At 41.3% G+C, this 22,120-nt stretch overlaps 1 protein-coding gene and 2 long non-coding RNA genes across 5 annotated transcripts in view; 1 reads left to right on the forward strand and 2 right to left on the reverse strand.

Annotated features, from left to right (window-relative positions):
- Positions 1-3,424, reverse strand: part of ppara (peroxisome proliferator activated receptor alpha) — a 28,578-nt gene extending 25,154 nt beyond the window's left edge. Inside the window, exon 1 of the mRNA XM_020713987.2 lies at positions 2,674-3,424. Coding sequence (XP_020569646.1) covers positions 2,674-2,752 — 79 coding nt within the window. The 5' untranslated portion in view covers positions 2,753-3,424. The remainder of the gene's footprint in view (positions 1-2,673) is intronic.
- On the forward strand, positions 1,672-9,084 carry LOC105357036. Of its 3 annotated transcripts, XR_002872783.1 has the most exons (4): positions 1,672-2,582; positions 5,152-5,206; positions 6,371-6,652; positions 8,974-9,084. It is a non-coding gene; the product is annotated as an uncharacterized LOC105357036 (long non-coding RNA). The 3 variants fall into 3 exon arrangements; XR_002872781.1 differs by having other exon boundaries at positions 5,152-6,652; XR_002872782.1 differs by lacking the exon at positions 1,672-2,582 and having other exon boundaries at positions 3,787-5,206.
- On the reverse strand, positions 7,452-22,057 carry LOC110017659. Its single transcript, XR_002872780.1, has 3 exons — positions 21,110-22,057; positions 20,110-20,194; positions 7,452-12,293 (listed from the first exon to the last, which is right to left on the reverse strand). It is a non-coding gene; the product is annotated as an uncharacterized LOC110017659 (long non-coding RNA).
- Positions 22,058-22,120: the final 63 nt, after the last annotated feature.

A 22,120-nucleotide genomic window follows, 5' to 3' on the forward strand; every position in this document is an offset into this window, starting at 1 on the left:
AAAATGTGGCTCCAAACAAGATAAAAATGTAAAAAAATAAAATAAAAGTCAACGCATTATATTGCTCTAATTTGTTTTATACATGTGTTTTAAAGTTAATTAAAAAAATTACAAAAATACCTGAAAGATTAATAGTCAGACACTAAAAAACAGAGTATTTAAAGTATTTAAAAAAATAAAAGTCAACGCATTATATTGCTGGAATTTTCTTTTTAAACATGTTTTTGTAAGGTTGTATAAAAAATTGATAGAACTGTGACAATATAAACAGGATGTTTAGAGAATTAAAAAAATAAAAGTTTGAAACGAAATGCCAAACACACATTCTAAAACACACACAAACCCTGAAGAATTTTTTAAAACTAATTTACTACAAAAAAATTCTCCACAAAGATTCTCAATTAAAAAACACGAGCAAAAGCACAACATATTGACTCTCACAAACACACACATAGACACACACACACACAGACACACACTTCAAACAACACTGTAACTGATCTGCAACAGAAAATAAAACACTCCAAAAACATGTCATACCTCATTTCCCTCTGCGGTTTTTTGGATTTCAAATTAAAAGTACTTTTTTGGATGCCGAAGTGTAACAAAGATGTCTGTGTCTGACTTCATCTCTCCAGCCGACACCTTATCACGGCCTGACGTGCTCTGAATGACAAATGACTGGAGTGTTTGTATGCACGCTCTCTAAAGTGATCCATTGTGTTCCTGTTACCGTGTGTGTGTGTGCTTGCATCATACTTAAATGCACCTGTGTGTGTGTTTGTTCATGGAGCACTGTGTGGCTTTCTGCAGTGTGTGTGTGTGTGTGTGTGTGTGAATGCTCAAAGGAGAAGGCTGTGCCCTGATCTCCTTGGGAGAGGCGTGGGAACCCCATTCATCTTTGGAGTCTGGGTTCATTATGGGGTACATAGCATCAAATGTGTGTGCGTGTGTAAAATTGAGCGACTTGTGTGTTTTCGTGTTACCTTCACTTGAAAACATTTCTGTGCTATTTAAGTGATTTAAAAAAAAAAGGAAACATTCAACCTTCTTTTTCAGTGTAGAAGAATTAGCGGCGCAGTTTAAGGAAAAAACTAAAAAATATATATCTAGAGGGAGCGTAAACCGGTTAGATATTCTTTTTCAATTTATTTCAAAATAAAATGCTCTTTGTTAATTTTCAGTTTGACAAGAAAGATCGCAAGATTTTTTTTAACTATAAAATAAATGAACCAACTTAAGGAGCATAAGATGAGATTCATTAAAATAAAGCAATTTGCAATCCTTTAAAACACTTTAAAACAAACGCGTCAATTTCTTATGCGACAGGACAGCCAACGACCACACAAATATGCGTTTTTTGCTGTTTGCTCGGAGCTGCGTGGACACGAAAACAGAATAGTGGAGGACAAAACCCCCAGAAGACTTCTAAATTCATCACTCCTCCTACACCCTCATGCAACAGCAGTTTGGAAGTGCTGATAGTCTGAACCAACTGGTGTCCAACACTGATGGTGTGTTTGTTTCCCAAAATGATAGTTTCAGAAGAGAACTTGAAGGCTTGAGAGTGTGTGTGTGTGTGTGGGGGGCGGGGGGACGTCAAGCATTCTTGTGGAGGTGGGGGGGCTTGCGCTGGGCTCTGTGGCACTCAAGTGGTGGATGAATAGACCTGTCAATCGTAGGGTGTAGGTGGGATCATAAGAGCTGTCTGTGGTGCCTCATGCTGCCTCCAGCATCCACCTTTTTGAAGAGAGTCGACTGATAACTGAAAATGTTCAACGCGCCGCCCGACACACATTGAGAAATGTCGAAAAAAAATGGATCTATTGGTTGTAATTGAAGGGCAACATGCTGGATGGCGCTGATGAGGGGTGTGTCTCCTCAGATTTTTTTTAAATGATGAGACAAATGTCATAAACAACTAAAAGCTGATATTTTGCTTATGAGACGAATAAACGTGATCTTCGTGTTTAAAGAAATGTCTAGATTTTTCGCTGTTTCGGAAAAGCTTTGTCACGTTTTGTTTTCCGCAGTTACAAATATAGATTCCTTTTTTTTTTATTCCACAGATAAGGCAAGGAATGTTCAAGTGGCTTAAAACTACATGGAGCCACGTGTCAGCACTGACCCATTTTCAAACGTTGGAACCTTTAAAAGCAAATATTAACGATTTCTAAATCGTGGAGGTGATCGTTTTGAGGAGAATTCTAACCCAAAGGCTCCCAGTTTCGGATGCTGAGCAGCCCATGGGGGTAACAGCACACGGAGGGGCTGGAGGCAGAACATAGTGGTGGGACTCGGCCTTGTGCAGCAGGCCTCGTCTGGCCCTAAGCCCAGCATTACAGCACTAGTCTACCTCAGAGACCTCCAAAACCTTCTCCTTTGCTCACACTTACAGCTCAGAAACCCACAGGTGAGAAGATAGCAGTACGATTAGCATAGTTTTACAAGAATTTTAAAAAGCGTACGCTTTCCCAGCTTGTTCATTGGTATTGACATAAAGCTCTTTTCTTTTATTCTGTCGTACGGTTGTGGAAACAACATCTAAACGGAGGGTTTGAACATCTAAACGTGGAGAACAGGTCAGTTATTCAAATGAAACCTCTGCATGGATGCATGCTACACACACACACAGTAAAACACTTACCTTCACACCCACACACACCGACTCACCCTGAGACTGATGGCTTTGGAGACACCGGGGTAATCGCCTATCCGGAGTAAATCTCTGCCGTTTAACTGATGGAGCCATCAGAAGGCAGCTGCTGTGGAGGAGAAGGGCAGAGATGGAGCTCAGCTTCTCCTCTTCCTACAAGGAGTAGGCGGGCACGCCGATGAGAGCCCCCCCCCATTCTCAGTCCCTGAAAAACGCCTTCCCTACACATCCGTCCGTCTCTCTGGAGGAAGAATTTTTCCCCCCAAAAAAATAAATCCATCCACTTTCCTCAAACCCACTCCCACTGGTACGCTCAGCTAACAGCTTTTCTAACGTAGCTCCTTTTGCTCCCTTCTGTCATTTACCGCTCAAGAATCAGAGCCTATCGGGGGCCCTGCCACAATGGGGAGGCCATGTGGGTTTCCCATGGAGTCGCGTGTTCCTCCCGTCTGGCAGTTAACAAGGCTTTGAATGAGGAATGTTAGCAAACAGAGCTGCTCAATGTCGGATGAATGCTAGGTCAGACAGCCAGTCAGATCGCAGCTCCGGCCCGGGCATATGAATAATGCAGAAGACTTGGCATTGAGGTGGGGGTGGGGGGGGAGGCACAACTCCTCCCTCCCTCTGCCCGCTGCTAACTCCATCCGCCCCTCTTCTTCTCCCCGCTCGCAACTCGAATGCCTTCACGGGAGCAAAGAGGAGGAAGAGGGGGGGCAGATATTCAAGATCTGTGCTGCTGCTGCTGCTCGGTTGGTGAACGCCACAGAGACCTCAAACCAGTTCCACGCCTGCTTCCAGCGCAGACCAGTTCCTGAAAAAAACTGCTGCTGCTTCCCTGCAGCTCACATCCAACTCACTCTTTTTTTTTTTTTGGCCTCTTGTGTCTTTTGTTCGGGGAATTGGCACCTGTCCCAGAAAAAAAGCCCCGCCATTGCTCCGCCCTCCTGCTCCCGTTTCAATTCCAGACTGCCCACGACGGATAGAGGGAGCGCGGAGGGAGCGGGTGGGGCCGGGAATCTAAAAGAGGGAACAGGTCTGCACAGATGTAAGGTGGGAGAGCAGTGCAGGAATGAGGCCAGCGAACAGCCAGGAGAAACCGAAGGAGCAGGGGGGGGGGAAAGATGCCTCCGTCCACAGCTTCAGTCGGCCGTCCACGTGCTCAAAAAGTCTTCAGTGAGTCACCATGGAGACGACCCAGAAGTAAAAATGAAGTGAAAAGTGTCTGTATTAAAGAGGAGCAAAAGCAGAGCCACTTGTTGCTGAGGAGCAGTGTGCAGAAGGAGCAGGCAGAGGGTTAAAATCCTGGGACTGGGAGTAGTGAAAAAGAAAAAAAAAATCCCTTCCTCTTTTGGCACAGAGCAGCCAAAGGGGAGGGCCTGCCTGTAGAAATAGCAGCAGAGCAGCCCCCCTCCCGCCTCCTCTCTCTCTCTCTCTCTCTCTCTTTTTTTTTTTTCCAGAGCTGCTCCGTCCTGGCGTACCCTCTCGCATGTGGCCGGGACCCAGGGAGAGAAAGAGGGAGAAGGAGGAGAAGAGCAATGGATTGAAAAAAAAAAAAAAGAGAGAGAGAGGGAGGAGGAGGAGGAGGAGGAGGCGAGCCGTGAGTGGAGGAAAACCAGCTCAGCTGATGATGAAACAGGGACATGTGGGAGTGAGCGCGAGCGGCGCGTTTTCAACTGTATGACGTGCGCGAGGCGGGGCGGTCAGGGGGAGGCAGAGCGCTCCTCCTGAAGATAGTTACAGCCAGCACTCCCAAATGATTACAGGACCCAGGTTTGGAACGGAGCTGCTGTTTTACAGCGCTCGTCCTGGCAAATGTCATTCGACTGCAATCAGACGCGCATTAACGAGCGGCTGGGACTGATCTGGTGCAAAACACCGTAAAAATCCAAAGATGATTACTGCGGCGCCGGCATTACCGGGGCCGCCCTCGCTCTGCAGAAGAGGCGAGAGATTAAAATGGACTCCGCTGATGACTCCTCGTTTCCCTGCACCCTCCTCCCTCCCCGTCGGTGTCCAGCCGGCTCCGTCCTCCACCCTTTCTTGTCCAACAGGGCACCGTGCGGCGGGGGAAACGCTCCCAGTTTACGTGAGGGGGATGTTTTGGTGCCAGATCCCAACCCTTTAGTCGCCTTTCTCCCTGTATCACCATCTCCACCACTTCCTCCCACCAAAAACTGTAATGCTCCATTTCTGGAAAAGATTCCCCCACAGCAAGAAAGAAGAAAAAAAGAAAACTTCCTCTTTTTTTTGGGATGCAACTCCCCTCCCCTGCAGTCTCCTTTCCCCAAAAGAAACCAGAACTCAGCAGAGGCACAGTTTTCCCTTCTTCTCTGCCTGAATTAGTGGTTGTGTTATAGAGCGAAGGACGGAAAAACGTGTCGAACATCATGATAAAAATCTCTGGAAATGTCTGAATGTTGTGAGGAGGAACCGTTAAACACGACCAGTGGTTAAAACCCTCCCGTTTTTTGTGTTGCTGTGTGTGTTCTGTCTAGGGGAACAAACGGAGGAGGAACGCAGCAATCGTACAGCAAACTAACATGGCTGCCGGTAAGCTCCCCGCTGCATGAAAAGGCGGGTACGCTGCGGCGGGCGCCTTAGAGAAGGGGACATGCGGCAAAGGGAAGCCTCAGAAAAACACAACTTTACAGAGTTTTGTATCAAACTGTACCAAAAATACACAAAAAACAAGTCTTTCTGATGTCAGTTGCAGCCCCCGACAAGCAAAAATAGGTCTAAAACCAAGCGCTGATCAGGTGTGATGTCACAATCTCGCCACCATTTTGAACCAATCCCAGCCCCAGCAAGCAGAAAACGCCACAACATCAGCCTTCTGAGAGCAAATCAAATAACAGCGCTAACAAAATGTTTTTGTTCTCTTTCTAGGATCAATAGCAGAGCTTTAGCTTCTTGTTTTAAGGTGTGTCAGTTGTGTGTCCTGCAACATGTGGCGGGGAGTTGAAAGGAGCCGGCAGAGCCTGCTGCTCCATACGTGGTGGAGGGTTCATCTGAGGATACGGCTCTGGCTTTGGCTCCGCTGCCAATTTCTGACACTGGAGCCTTCTGCGCGGCCTCGCCCCTGCAGGAGTGGCCCCCGCGCGAGCGGCCATTGATGAAACTCCAGCATTAACAACCCCTCCTCTCTCACATCTCCATGACTCAACAGCCATAAAGCGAATAAGGGCCGACCATAAATGCTCCGAGTGTGTAAAGACGTATCGCGCCGAGATATGATAAGAATGCGAGTTGGGTTCAGGCTCTGGAGAGGAGCACGAGAGCAGGCGAGGAGTTTACACTTCAAGCCGCCGCTCAAGACGGAGGTCTCTGCAGAAGGTCGAGCCGACGACCGTGCAAGCTTTATTGAAATAGAAGCAGCTCCATGGAATCGGACTTGAAGGGAGGTTTGGAGGTGTTATCGGACCTCACATACCGTCACATCCTCATGAGTCATACTGAACTCACAGCTGCAAACACCAACTATTACCACACACACCTGCTGAGGGGAAAGTCACACACTTTACTTGATAACTAAAATCTTAAAGATACAAAGCACAGTGTCTGAATCACAGCAAATACAGAAGGCTCACCTTAAAATCTGGATTCATTTACTAAATATCGTTTAAAAAAAGGCAAAAATATATAAATGTTAATTATTCTGAAATCAAATGCTGTTAAATGTATTTAATTAAAAGGTGTTTTCTTTTTCTTTTCAAGAATGACTTATTGGAGCCTTTTAGGCCTGCCGGTCACGTCGACACAAATGCGCCTTCCTCTCGCCGGCGCGCGGGGCGGCGGGCCCGCTCCCTCTGCGAGGTGGTCCACGGAGGGGCCTCTCGGCAGCACGCGCCTCGACAGCTTCTCTATTACAGTTGTGACCTTTAGGGTCAAACCTCTGAAGGCTTGTGAACAGAGGCCGCGACCCCGGGGTCAGAAGTGTGACGGCAGGAGCAGGCGGGGGCCCCGCGGCAAAAGGGAGCATGCTGTTTGCTTTGAAAGGTAAGGATCACTAACACCGAGGCCTAATAAGGATTAAGGGGCCATCTCCTTTGGGATGTCACTCTGGGGCCCCATACATCAGTCTCTATTAACCTACTTGACCCCCGGTGGTCATTACAGGGCGGCGGGTCACATGACCCCTTCTGACTCAGGAGCGGCTGATTACGCAGACGAAATGTTTTAGGAGATAAGCCCTTTGTCAACTCGTCCTCCTTTTGAGGAGGCCTGCTTGTTCAGGCAGCTTTGGACTTGCTGCCGTATGGGAGCACAACGCCGTCTTTAAGCAAGGCACCTTCAGAATTTAACCCCGGCAGGGAGGCGAGCAGAAAGAGAACTAGAGGAGCGGAAACACACAGGAAGCACTAACTTGGGGGGAAATGAAAAACGAAAAAAAGTAAAATAGTTGGATTTTAATTTTTTTGAATAAAAGGAGAAAGTTTGGAGGAACTTAGAAGAATAGGGAAAAAATAGAAGACAAATAAGGCGAGAAAAAGGAGGAAGAGTTACAAAATGGAGGACAGTGGGAGACAAGATGGTGGCTTGAAAGATCCACACCCACACAGCGTGGATAATGTGGTCAAAAAAAACCTGCAGACTGGAAAACATAACTAATATGTAACACGTTTTACATTTATTTTATTTGAATTCTCATCTACAAGCAACAGATGCGTCTGGAGCTTCCACTGTAGAAATTCCTTCAGTAACTTTGGGAGGATTTAAGTCTGTGCTGAAAAATGCACTTCACCGTTATTAAAAACACATTTCATCTCTTTAATAACGTTTACTAAATACACATATATTTTTCTTTTTTCTTTTTTTAAATGGCGCATGGCTGCACAATAATGAATTTGTCTCCTAATGTGAATTAAAAGGTTTGAGAGCATCGTTTACAGAAGCAGAAACTACATTTACTAAAACTCATTTTTATTTTAGACATTAAATGAAAAATGGTCTGGAAAAAAGACCAAACGGTCAAATTTTTTCACTTAAAACTCGTGCAAACAGATTCCAGCTTCACCTTCATTTGTTTAACTTAGTTCCCCAAATTCCCTAAATGTAAAGATTTGTTAAAAAGGAACAATTAGGAGTATGTTCTAATGACACAAAATTTAACATTTATTTGAACCAAAATGCACATTTTTGGTTTAAAAAAAGCATCTTTACAAAAATGCAATTATTTACTGTTAAATTTGAGGTTTTTTTTACATTATCTAAATGAATATTGTGGGATTTTCATACATTAAATCTATCAAACCTTATTTATAAGAAACAAATCTACAAAAGGAGAAAAGCAAAATTGGTGGTTTTCCTACATATTTAAATGGATTCAAGTTGAGATGTGGATATTAATTTATAAATTACTTAAGGTTTTTCATTTGACATTTTCTTTATCCTTATGAATTTGTACATGAGCTAAGAGAGAGAAGTTTGGAAAAATCTATTAACACCAAAAATGTTTTACTAAAATTGGTTCCCAAACCACAGAATAAAACTTTTTTTTAAAATTGAAATCCAACCTTAAAATTACTGTATTTTAACAGTTTCAAATGTTTTTTTAATTTAGTTTTATTTTTGTTAAAAGGAAAAAACAATTAAATATGTGCTGAAAGAGTAAATGTAGAACTTTTAAGTTAAGAAAACACATAATTTGTTGTAAACTAAGTGGTATCAAGTGCATTATCGAAGCACTTTGACTCAAATGCATTTCCTTGATAATAATTAACCAAAAAAAAGCCGAGCTTCTGTGTGTGGAGGGAGGCTGCACGGCAGGACAGCAGAGCCAAGCTTGGGAAGGAAAGGAGAAAATGGACCTGCTATCGCTACAGACGACGTGTCCTAAACGGCTTTTAAAAACAACAGTAAATCCTGTAAATCCAGCAGCACTGTGGCAGCTTCACAGCTTCTCTTTTCTGTGCTTCTTCTTCGTTTAAGTGAAGTCTGGGCGTCGGGAGAATCACTGTCCTCGAAAAGATTCCACTTTATCAGCCTTTTTTTGCAACCAGTTCAACTGAAAAAGTTTGTTTCATTAAAAAAGTTTATCTAATTTAGTTTGCATTTACATTTTTATCTTTGGTATTTATTTTAATTTATAAAATCTAATTTGAGCAACAAAAGAAAACAATAAAATACACAAGAACAGTAAAGCTGTGCATAAAACTACATCATAAAAAAAAAACTTTTAATACAAATCAAGAGCTGAATTTTTTCAAAGTTAATTCATTTCTATATGTTAAAAATAAATCAGATTTCTAACTATATGAATAAGAAAAAAGTGTAATCTATCTATTTTTTTAAACTTACCTCTCTTCTTTCCTCCACAGAAACACACCTCTCTGACGGTGGTGTGAACTGTTCACATGTCAGGGCCCTCACACAGAAACATCGGGATTCTTTTTTTAAAGCAGCTCTTATCAAACACGTTTGCAGCTCTCTCATGTTCTCAGAGACTGGTACCACCTCCTAAAGCGTTCGGACCTGCTGTTGGTTCTAGTTTAATGCCACGTCACACAGCCTCTGAAGCCTGGACGGGCCTGAGTGGACCTGGCTCGGCCCAAACGGCAGCCTCTGGTACCCCCAGCCTTCCTCAGGATCGGACCCAGCCAGGAAGGTCCTGGGAGAACTTTATAGGATAGCTTTTTTTGTTCATGTTTCTTTCATGAAAGGTGGAACTTTAGAAAGAGTTCTACTTATTCTGATCGAGTCCGTCTGACTAAAGGTTTTGGAAAGAGTTCCTATTTCTGCACGTGTGTGTCTGGAACATTCTACGCTGCATGTGGTAAAAGGCTTACAGGCCCGCCAGCTTTTCCAAACATAAAACCAACAATATGGATATTTTATGTTAAAAAAAAAAACAAAATTTAGTTTTTTTGACCGCTTAGTGACATAGAAGACATAAAAAGTCATTCCAAATATTTCTTTAAGTTAAGGACGAAATAAAAGGGACTCGCTTTTTAAATTTACATAATTTATAACTTCAAAAACCTTCAGTTTTTAAAAAGTTGAAGAATTTCACTTCGGCAGTTTTTTGTAATTAAAAAAAAAAGATAAGTCAACAGAAACAAACTTTTAAAAAAAGCCTCCAATCTGAAAAGTTGTCTGTCATTTATAGGTTATGACTGCATGTTTATGCATCTTAACACTTTTTTTTACTATGACCCCCTAAAAATAAATATATATTTTTATATTTTTTTAGTTGACTTGGATGTTTTGTAAGTTCTTTGAAAAGTAACAGAGATTCTATAACATATGCATTAATGCATTTATAGATGAAAAATATTCCTAATAACTATTTTTATGACTTTCCAACAGAAATAATCTGGATTTATTTTTCCTGTATTATTGCCCAACATTCATTTTCAAATGAAACTTAAAAAAATTCTATTAAATAATGAGTATGAACCCAAAACAAAACCTAATTATAGCATCACATGATTAAAAAGCACATTCTAGAATGCAAAACTATATTAAACAGCTTTTTTTTGTGTTGATTGACTGGTTTCTCCTTCAGTGTACAGTTCAGTGAGTGGAGAAGAGAGACGCTGGCTCTCAGGGGTTAAGATGCTAGCAGTCATGTGCCTGTCGACTGCAACAAAAGCCTGCCTATGTAGGCTGCATACAGATGGAGGGAGTCCCTTTGTGTGCAGCGTTTCACACGTCGCAGCCTTGGAGCTGCCAGGTCGGGCTCTCTGGGCACGGACACAGGCCTGGCTGGCTGGCTGGCTGGCTGGCTGGCTGGCCGAGGGCAGCACCTGACGCCGGGCTCTGGGAGAGTTTGGAGCCATAATTGGAAGCGAAGTCCAAACGGTGGCTCAACGCGAACATTAGAAGGGAATCATCTAAGTATTCCAGCAGGAATCCTACAAACTGATTGTTACTTTGCCATTAGAGACAGTACTGCAGCACGTTAACAGTTTCATATTCACCTACAGCCTTTTGTGCGTCTGTATCTAACAAAATGGGGAGTGTAAAGTAAAAAAAAAAAATTAAGCCACCCCCCCACCCCTAGAAACTCTGGTGTCGGAAGATTTTTCCATTTCTCTTATTTAGTCCGTCCAATACACTTTCATGCTCAAAACTAACCAGTAGCAGCACAGAGGAACTCTCTATACTACACACAGTGATACTGTATTAAATGCAAATCCTACATTTTTTGCTTCAAAGCGTTATTAACTTTTTGGGGTGCGTTGAAAAATGGCAGGGGGGGGACAGACTTTTTTCTCTGCTATCCCACAGATATGGTTCTAAACAAAATTATAACCTCCTGCTTGAGACCAATTCATTTTGGCGAGGTACAATGATCGGCTAAAGTCGAGTTCTCGCAGTGAAAAATATGTTCCCATCAACTCGTTTACACATTTCTGCTTGGAAATCATCCACAAATAGTCTTGTATTTGTGTTTCGTTTCCTTAGAGACAGACACAGTAAGACAGCGACAGCAGTCAGACATTCAAACACACCTAAACACTTTGTCTGATTACAACATTAAACTCCATTTAAAAGCAATAAATCAAACGCTCACAATGTCTTCAAAACTGTGGACTTATCCCATGAAGTCACCCTTTCAAAAAGAAGCTACTTAGGCCTTAGTCATGCTGGGAGTTTTTGGGTTGTCCGGGCCCGTATGGGGTCGTAGAGAGGTGCGGCTGCATCTCAAGGGGAGCGCAGGTGTGTCTTTTAGTTCCCTCTAGGCTCATACTGCCAACTCAAGGCGATGTCATGAAAGAGGAGCGTACCATTGTTGTGGGTGTAGTAACTATATCGTTAGGTATTTGTAAAGATGCACTTATGGCGTACGGCTGATGCAGTCATACGTTGCCCTTACACCACAATTTAGTTGTTTGTAAGGTGCGCATACTGAATCCTTACCGGTGGCGTGCAAATGCCGCAGCATCAGGGTGTGCACGTGATATGCAAGTCCCTGTAGGACGCCCATAGGGCTGTCTAATTTCCTAAATTCTAACAGTCAGGCTGCATGGAAGGAGTGCAACTTACCACTTTAACAGCACGAATAGGCTCCCCGCTTAGTGTGCAGGATTTGGGGGGATTGAAAAAAAAACCCATACGACACGCCTGCATCTTACCTAGTTCACCTTTACGGGTCGTATAAGTGTTTGCTAGGATTCGTCGACCGCGGCATACCCATAGAAAAAAACGTGCATGAACAATTTCGCTCTACGGGATCGCCAACGGCCTACGATATTGATATTTCGTGCGGGTTACCTCAGTGCCCTGTAGAGGTTTGCCCATTTTTTGCCCTCAGACAGCCCGTATCCACCTGTAAGGGCAGTTGTGACCAAAGTATAAAAGGCAGGAAGATAGATCCAAACGTTCCACTTAATATTTAGATACCACTTCCCGATATATTTGATCTCATTCTGTTCAACTAGAGTGAACATGGCAACCTGACGGGAACTATTTTAGTCTTTTTCTCATACAATATGAAGTATTTCCGAGCATGTGCAACCGCAATCACTTATAAGGCTGTTTCATAGATCACTGAACATTTATTCACGCTTTGGTATGAAGCAAAAATGTTGTGCTCACCAATGCTCTCCTCTGCAGAAGCCTTTCAAATGAGGTATGTCTTAAGCCCACGTCAGGTCACACGTTCCACTGGGGGTGGGTGGAACATCTCAGAGATCTAGAGAGAAGTCAGTTGTACTTGTCAGGGTGGCCAGAGTGTGACCTGTTGGTTTGTTTTTGTTCCCTAAAGTAAGTGAAGTGACACCTATGTCCTGGCTGCCATGCAAAAACTGTATCTAAAGACGGTAAAAAAGACCCGTATTTTAATTAAAAAATGTCTCATTTTCTGTTTTGCAAGAAAAAAATTCTTATCAAGAAAGTTCCTGAAGAGCTTTTGGGAAACATGACTGGGTGACTAACATTTTTAATACAATTCTTGGTAAATAGCATTTCTTTTATCCCATTAACCCATTTTTATTTACTTAATTATAGAACATTTTAAACATTTTTGACTTCTTTCTAGTGGGCCTGTTTTGCCGTGTGTGTGTTTGTTACTAGAGAAGGATTCGTCTGCCCTCAAATCTGGTGGCAAAGGCCCCTTTTAGACGGGTTTTCAAATTCTAACTCTCAAAAATACTAACAAGTCCTTACCTTTTTTTTTAAATCCTAAATTTGATACGTGTAGTAAACATTGACAAAGAATACAAAAGCCTTGTTTCTTATCCAATTCAAACTGAGCGCTAAAGATAAACTCCATGTGCACATTCTTGACTTTTAGTTCTTTAAAGCGTACACAAAATTTTGAGATAAAAGGTTGTCTCCAAGTGTCGGGATAGTTTTTAAACACAAAAGTTATGAAACAAATGAAGGTAAAGGTTTAGACAATCAAAAGCACGGCACGGATCCTCACATTACCAGACGAGCGTTTGTTTTAGCAACACAGCATAAAAAGCAGCCTTACTTCACAGTTTTTAATAGAATTTCATACAATAACCTGTACATCAGTATTCCTATTAACATCTAATAATACTTCTCATCATATTTGCCTTTTGTCCCCATGTACACCATAAGTCTCATGCAGACATGCAATAAAAAGTACATAGTTTATCTGTCTGTGTTCATGGATAGTAATTTTAGGGTAATAATTACATTAAAATTTAAAAATATGGTCAAAACATTTTTTTTAATTTGTATATATTTATATATATATATATATTTATTTTTATTGTTCAGAAGAAGCATATCAAATTCATTCAGGGTTGATGTTAATCCTGTTTGTTTAGAGCTTTTAATTTAAATGAGCCTGACTTTAACAGGATCAGTTAGAAAATAAATATTTGCCTTAAATTCATGCATGATTCGTTTTTATTTTATTTTTATTTTTTTTTACCTAGCTTATCATTTTTGACCAACAAAAGACATTAAACCACACATAAACACACAGAGATTTGAGGAGTATTCAGACTGGGAAAATCATTTGGTCCGGACACAGTCCACATGTTTTCAGACTGCCGTCAAGGTGACTTTCCTGTTCCGGACCAAAGCTTGTAAACAAAACCATGTGACTACAGATCTCTTCAGTCATTTGTTACGAGGGCGGGCAATGCGACTAGAGGCAGAAATTATGGAAGTCTCACGCTTTGTTCCGCAATCCTTGGCGAGCTAGTTCACTTGTTCAAACTTTACTTTTCGCTGACCATGTTTTTAATGTCTGTATCAACGTTAGGTCCAACACTTTTTACTTGCTTTATCTTGGTACGGCAGAGGCAGACTGCAAGGCGGTTAGCAACAAGAAGACATCTGAGAAGGAACTCTGTTAAGTGCTCATGACATACAGATGGTCGGGAAAACAGCGTGAGAAGCGATGTGCATCACGTTAAAAGCCTGCATTCATCCAACCACATTTCAATGAGTTACTATGTCTCATCGATGTCGTGTTATGGCATTTTTTTTAAAGAGAATTCTGTTAAGGAAAACTACAAAGTCGCTTTTAGGAGGACGTGACAGCAGCGCCGGGTGCGTGCCGCATAATGAGACACAGAAAAACATGTAAGAAGCGTTTTCAGTGGTGTTAAAATGAACGTTCTAACAAGTAAACAAGGACACCTCGAAACACTGTTCCTGGTCTCGAACCCGGGTCCGCTTGGGTGAATTCAGATTATAAAATTTGCTCTGGATTGTTGGGGGAAACTAACCAAATGCGTCCAGTCTGAATACACCCTTAGGGACACTACTGTACCTCTCACTGCTTGTATGCAGATCAGTACATTTGGATATATAGATATGAAGGGAATACACTGCAAATCGGATCTGATGGAGGAAGGCTGAGTAATCTGCAGCTGCGCTGAGGTTTCCCTCCAGCAGCAGGTTGACCAACAAACCTGGGAGTCAGGAGGAAAGGAGCCTTTGCTACAAAAACGCAGGAAATGTTTGTGAGGACTGGGACACCTCGCTGCCCTGACAGCCTAACTCCACAGCAGCAATAGAAAGTTTGCTTGGTTTTTAAGGTGGAAAGCTAATTTTTAACTAAGATCGCTTTTTCTAGTTAGGATTTTTTTTCTTTTTTTAAGCATTGAGAGAATGTCAGGAAACAAATGTGCTCACTTGTTGGATTTTGGAGGAAGCCGAGTCACAGAAGGCAAAAACAGCTTAGAAGAACCCATAAGAAAAAACATTTATAATACATCTTTACTAGAATAATAAAAAAAGAGAAATTGCTTTTATTTTTAAAAATTACCTCTAATTTTTTAATAATTCAAAAAAAAAAAAAATCAGCTTACAAGCAGAATTCTTGATGGTTAATCTTCAGAGGGGATCGGCTCAAATCTGATTTCCCTGACAGTGAATAATGCAGAGATGAGCAACGGAGCCTGTTGCACCACATTACTGCTCTAGTCACGAGCTGCTGCCATAAGATGCATGTTAATTCAACTTTTCACTACTGCCTGAGGAGTCCCACCTTCCATTTTCTGACCCCACGCCCCCACTGTCACCAATTAAAGGCACACTTGAGCATTGAACGTAACCACACAGACACGTTTAGAGCGCCTGAAGTACATGCGACTGCAGGGAGCTCGCTGGACGTCTGACAGCCACAGCGAAGGAGGAGACGTGAGAAAGGGAGCGGGAGCGCGAGTGTTAGTTTTCTGTCAGGGAGTCCCTATTGACCTGTTAAACCTTTGTGACTGGAACAAATGCAAATGGCGCTGACTTGTTCACATGAAATACTAAAGGCTCCATTCAAATGAGGCCCCGGGCCACAATGCGGCAGCGGACCGGCGCTCTGTGGAGGCTGGGCCGTCCCCAGATCGAGACACAGAGACTCTTTCTGCCGTGGAGAAGTTCATTGAGGTTGTCTGGTGGAGAGCAATCATCCACTCTGATTGCTTCACACACGCACACACACACAGTTACGACAAAGACAGTGAAGACAACTTGCATAAAGCAGCACTAAAAGAGAGAAAAAAGTGTCTCTTTTATCACCCGATTTATTATTATTAAAGAAATAAGCTCCGCCCCTAAAAAAAACCATGAACATCAACAGTAAAGAGGCACGGTGAAGTTTAGAATGGCTTCATAGGTTGAATGGAAAAGAACCAACAGAGAGATGGCCCATAATCAGACAATTCCAACTCAAGATAGCTTTATTTGAGTCAATCTATGAGTGTCGTAACTGGGCTACAGAGAAAAGCTAAAAAATGAAATGACTCATCACTGTGGGGGGCTCTGTGCGGGAATGTATACAACTACAAGTACTCAAAGGGTTCCTAAGTAATGACTTTTTCTCTCTGTTACTTATGTGACCATCTGTCCATGGCTAGAAAGCAGATGTTTGGTGTCTCCAGGCTTCTTAAAAATCAAAAGGTCCAAAGAACTTCTTTAGTTCATTTGTTGCTCATTAAAGACCCACTAAGATGAAAAGGGTGTTTTTGGTGTTTTTAACATGTTTTAACATGTTAAAAAAATGTGGCATTTTTCTGAGCTTAAAATTTTTCATTTCTGAGAATTTCTTTATGCAAATCGTTGCGATTCAGGAGCAGACGAAAAAAAATGTCATTTAGAAAAAGAGCTCATCTGTTACGCTGATAATACGCTGGGAGGGCCACGACCTCCCTGCTCCGAGCTCTCAGCAAAGGAGAGGGGAAAGGGGGCGGAGTTGCTCAACGCCAATGGTCCCGCCCACAACTCAGAGGCAAATTTCTAATGAACTACTACCTCTCTGCTGTCCTTGAAAACAACACAGGTTTTTTTTATTTTGGCTACAAATGGCATAATTATAATTAAAAGACCACTGGGAACAATTTTACCATAGTTGAAAAAGAAAAAAAGAAGAAAAAAAGGTTTCTTAGTCGATCTCTTCTGTCTAAATAATTCCTTAGTTGGAGTCCGAGGATGACTACATTTGGAAGGAGGCTGCCCGCTTGACCTCAGATGAACAGGATTGATCAATTCCAATGGTTTATTTAATTAATCTAGAAATTAAATGAAGAAACCTAATAAATATGAACCTTTTATGAAGACTATTTATGAATCCACCATGTTTCTGATTATATAAACCTGGGCAATTTTAACAAATAAAAAATGTATATACATTTTTGTGAAGATTTGTAATAAATGTATGTTCATAAATTAAGTCCATCAAAAATGTATTCTTATTTTTGTGCCGCTTCAGACCCTTTAAAGTGCCTTTGAATACAAACCTTTGTTTCTGTTAGCACTATTTGTACATATAATATCTAATAATATCTATGTAGCATAACAAATAATATATAAAAAGACTAGAATTACTGATCATTATTATTATTTTTTGTCCACCTGATTCCACAAGTTTCAAATACAGGGTCACTTATAGAGTCGGTTCTTGACTCGTTTTTTTACCCACTTTTTTTAACTTATATTTATCATTTTCAAAAGGCAAATCATTCAAACGCAATGCATTGTGGTCTAAATTCGCCAATCTAGTGGGCATCGATGCACACTGGTTTTTCGCAGAGACTTCTGGGAAGTTTCCAGATCACTGGATTTTGGAATGGTAGATTTGGACTCTGACAAAATGGGAGAAGTGAGTAAATTTGGACACAACCTTAATGTCAAAGATGCTAAAAACTAATAAACAAAAATTAATGGAAGGGGTTTTTTTTTTAGTGGGTGTGTGTTTTATTCCACTCTGCAGTACTGTATATGCAGCGACACCTGCAGAGGTCACACATGAGCTACAACTCTGCAGGCCGAAAGGCAGAGGAAATGTAAGGAGAGGACAAAACACCAGCGATAACAGACGAGACCGACCTCCATCCAAACGGCTCTTCTGTTTAACTTCATAAAGCATGTTGAGAAAAGGATTCATGTCTCTGTTATTCTGTTTCTTCTGTGAGTTTTTCTTACTCTAATTTGTTAGTTACTTTAACCAGAGCATTCATTTAGATGACATTTATCAGGGGTCCCCAACCGGGAAGCAAACCGGTGCCATTTGGACATTTGGTACCAGAGAGCGAGCGAGCGAGCGAGAGAGAGAGAGAAAACACTACTTACACTTTTTCAATGTATTCTAATCTGATTCTAAAGGAAGTTTTATTTTGGAAAACTACTGGATTCTCTCCTCCACGTCCGACTCATTCACAAATGTCCATTCGCTTGCTTACAGGTTGAAAATCCATCCGCTACTTTGTTAAAGCGGCTGTTCTGACCACTAAATTAAAGTCCACAAGCTCGCAAAGTTAAAGACAAAAAAACCTGTTTGGAAAGTTTCATTTCGCTGAAAAGTCAGTGAGGAAACAAAAGACGAGCCTTTGACTTCAAAATAACAGGAAGCTGCATTTAAAAAACAAATGTGGATTTATTGGGACAGTTGTTCCCACAGACCATAATAATAATGCAGAATATTCAGTAATCAACTATCTTATTAGCAGCAGGATACTGCTAATAAAGTTGTTCAAACGGTGGGTTAACATTTATGATTATATATTGAAAAGGCTGAAGGGAAATTCTACATCACAGTTTTTGGTTCCTACATCAAATCCAGAGTACAAACCAAGTTTAAAGCAGCTGCAGATATTTTATAGAGGATGCAGATAAACTAAACCCACATAACTCAAGGCAAAAATAAATAAAATGTAATTAAAAAACGAATAATCGGACGCCAACTTCAGCCTCGTCTAGGCTGGTCTATGAAAACATTGTCGGTCCATAGTGTGAAAAAGATTGGAGACCACTGGTATAGATGACATATGCTAAGCCATTTTTTTTAGAATTTAGTTCACTGGGAGAAGAAAAGTAGGGTTTATTATTCTGCTTTTCTTTTAATAACTCCTACAGTGTGTCATATTTGAAGCTCCAGAGAGAAATAATTGAAGCTGATGATGCTCAAAACCATTGAATGTCACGTCATCAACTACAGACTGGAATGTTTCAATCACACTATGGCTGTGGCCAAATTCCTTCCCTTCTCACTACATAGTCCACTCGCCATTTTCTAGTGCTGTCCGAATCTACAATTCCAAAATCCAGTGCCCTAGAAATTTCCCAGTAGTCTCTGTGAAAACCAGTGCGCATCGATGCTCACTAGATTGGCAAATTTAAATCACAACGCATTGCGTCGGAACAAAAAAAAAATTTTTAAATGCTTTTTTTTTTTAAATAAACCATCAAGGTTTTTATCTTCAGAAGACAGTAAATTCATAAATAATTGTTGCAAAACGCTCACATCAATGAGATTTTGACTTAGTTAAATTGATTAAGTCATATTCGCCGTTTAAAAAAAAAAAAAAAAGTTGTGAGAATGGTCTCCGAATTGCTTTTCAAATCCAGGGCACTAGATAGTTCTGATAGTATCATCTATCAGACAAACGTCCTGTTCACTTCATAGGGATGGGTTTGAATAAATAATTTTTATATCAATCTTTACTGAAAAAAATTCGATATTGCTTCAAACCTTTCAAAAAAACTTTCATAATTTTGTCATTAAAAGTCCCTCTTTTATTCAGTTTTACTAGTTGTGTGAGTAAGTTGGTTTAATGGTAAAATGTTAGGTTTCATTGAGTCCCGTTGAATGATCTCAAACATTCCACTGTAGGAGCAGCAATTGGATTCTGTGGCTGATGTGCAGAATGAAGTTGTTAAACAACCAGAAGACAATAAACTGCATTAAAAGGAGAATCTAGTTTGTTACAATCCAAGCAAAATTTCATAAATCTTTTGAGAAGTGGTATTGATCTTATAGCATCAGTTAAATCAAAACAAACTCAAACTACGTACAAAGAAGAATTCACCCGTGTGAGAGATGGATGATGATGATGATGATGATGAAGGAATGTCCCTAAGGTCAGCACACAGAACTCACAGCCACAAAAATGATTATTTCAAATTAAAACTTTTTTCTTTCCACTTTAAAAATGTTAAATTAAGAGACAGGTTTTCCTAGAAACAAGCTTAGGATGCAGCGTTATTCCCAACAAAAGTACTATATCAGAGCTTCTGAGTAGCCAAGTTTAATTATCAAATGAAATACAAATATTTCTACCTAAAAAAATAAAAAATGACTGTTTGCCATTTTTACACATGAGTTGTTCCTACAGAGCTAAAGCCTTTGTTCTCACTTTACTAATGAACAATCTAAATAACTGTTGTTACTAAAAACACGTAAAAAATAAATGTAAACACAGTTCAGCCAGAACAAAACATCCTGTTTTCTGTTTTAGTAGCACACAATGTCACGACGGATGAGGGGAGACGCTAAACTCCTCAAAGTTGGGTCAAAGTGCTTATGAAAACCACTAAGGTTGAGATTCAGTTTGAACTTTTTCTTTGAAGGCAAGTCCTAATAATCAGGAAAAGAAAACACATTTTAAACATAAAAAAGGCAAAGTGAAAGAGAAGCAGGCTGAAAAAAACCCACATGTATGAATTATTTGTTGCAGTTTTTACTGTTTTTAAATCTAAGGCTGCATAATGTGAGTGTCGACACTTTTTCCATCTGAGGACGAGTGTGAATTTACCCATCATCCTTTTCCAGTATTCTTGTTGGTCTGTGCCGGCTTCACCTCCTCCCTGATGCCGCTGCTGCTCCACGTGCTGCTCACCCTGCAGGAACCAGAAGAAAATGGACAAAAAAAGAAGCATAAAACTCCAAGCTGTCTGTCGTTTTTAGTAATAAATAAGCTAAATCCGTGATCAATTAGGACGTATGTTGCACAGTGACTTGCTGTTCCCTCACATGGTGTACCGGAACACGCCGGGAACAGAACATTCTTACCGGAACCTCTTTTTTTGTTGAAGCTACAAAACATTTCTGTTCCACGGAGAATTACCAACACATCAATTATTATTCAATTCAACCACAGCTTTTGTACTTTCTTTCAATTTTACATCATTTAAAAGAAAAACTCATTTTTAATCATAGAAGTGAATAAAGTGATATTTATTTTTTTATAGCGGTTTTCCCAATATTGTGGCTATTCTGAGCATGATCACAACCAGCTTCAGCTCTGTTCCAAGCTTTTCTCCTCTACTGTAGACTTCGTTGCATTCAAACCTCCACCGTTGTTGCGATTTCTGCAGATTTCCTCTGCGTTTTTCATTCTCACACGACTCAAACAGTTGGGAGATTTTGAAGAGACATGAGGAGGGGGGGGGGGGGGGGGGTAGGTGGTTTCTCTTAGAGTCTGGCCCATTTTCATTCTTAAAGCCTCCCTTCACTGCAATAAATACACAAAACCTTGTAGACGAGATTATATAGAATTAAGCTTTTGCTCCAGCCGTTTCTGGAGTTGGCTTCAATCTAGTTCCTGAATTTCTAACAGGAAGCGTGAAGAGGCAAACGTGTGGGGGACATCATTCAGCAAAATCATCTCTGGTTTCTTCTTTTTAATACAATCATCCCCCCCCACACACACATTTGTGGGTTTAATTCCTCTTAGAAGCACTTTTCCCTGAACCCCAAATACAAATGTGGAGAAACTACATTTTGGGAGGGTTTCTCTCAGCCGAGACACTGACCTTAGCCCAGATAGTTGGGTGGGTGTGCTTTAATTTCTCTTCTTCCTTGGTGCAGAGCACGGCTTGCCTCTTTGCTGTGGGTATGTCGAAACTGAACCGAAAAAACCTCCACGGGGCTCGGCTTCATTTGCAAGCTTCCTTAGCTCCCCTCCAACTAAAAGAAACCTCCTCACATTATTGGGAACATTAAATCGGCACAAACTGAACCATTTGCTGCCATAAAAACTACAAAATAGTAAAAAAGAAAATGCTGAAATAGACAGAAAAGAGTGAACACAGGGAGGGAAGAGGAGAAAAAAAAATGGGCAGATTGCAGAGTGTTGAATCAATGCAGCAGGGCTGGATTTTTTTCCCTCCTCTCTCAACTCTTCTCTTTTTTTCACTCTGAAATGATTCTGAGTGGAAAGAAAAGGCCTTTTCCCCCTGTCCTCAGCTGAACTCCGCATCAGCTTCCTGTTAGAAAAAGGCGAGGAGGAAACACCCAGAGCTGCGTGTGTGTGTGCGCGCACACACACAAACAGAGGAAGGCCTTCACCGGCGGATTTTTTGCTGCCAGAGAAATTAGGTCAAACACTTGAAAGCTTCGCGCTGAGATTTCAAATGGGAAGCATTTGGTTGGTCTCTGGGGGGGGGGGGGGGCTTGGGGAACACACATGTATGCAAACACAAATGTGTTGACTTTAAAAAAACACACAAAAATGATCAGTCAGCCACCGCGTGGAGATTCGAGAAAGTAAAACGACGGGCAACAGGTGCCCGTCTACAGATGGGCTGTCTGAATACGACGAGGCGCCGCGGCGCCGCATACTCACAGTGGGATGGACGATCTGCGTGGCAAATGAAACATAACCTGGTTAAGACGCATCGGAAGCCTCTGTGTTGCTTTAACAGAGAGCTTTGGACAGGACGCAGTACAGTATCAGTCATGCTCTCCAAAAGAAAAAAAAAAAAAAAATCCCCCCCACCCTCCAGCTTCCCCACCAGCCCCCCAGCCCCCCCCCCCCCCTCCTC

The sequence above is a fragment of the Oryzias latipes genome, chromosome 23 (assembly GCF_002234675.1).
Source record: "Oryzias latipes chromosome 23, ASM223467v1".
NCBI lineage: Eukaryota > Metazoa > Chordata > Actinopteri > Beloniformes > Adrianichthyidae > Oryzias > Oryzias latipes.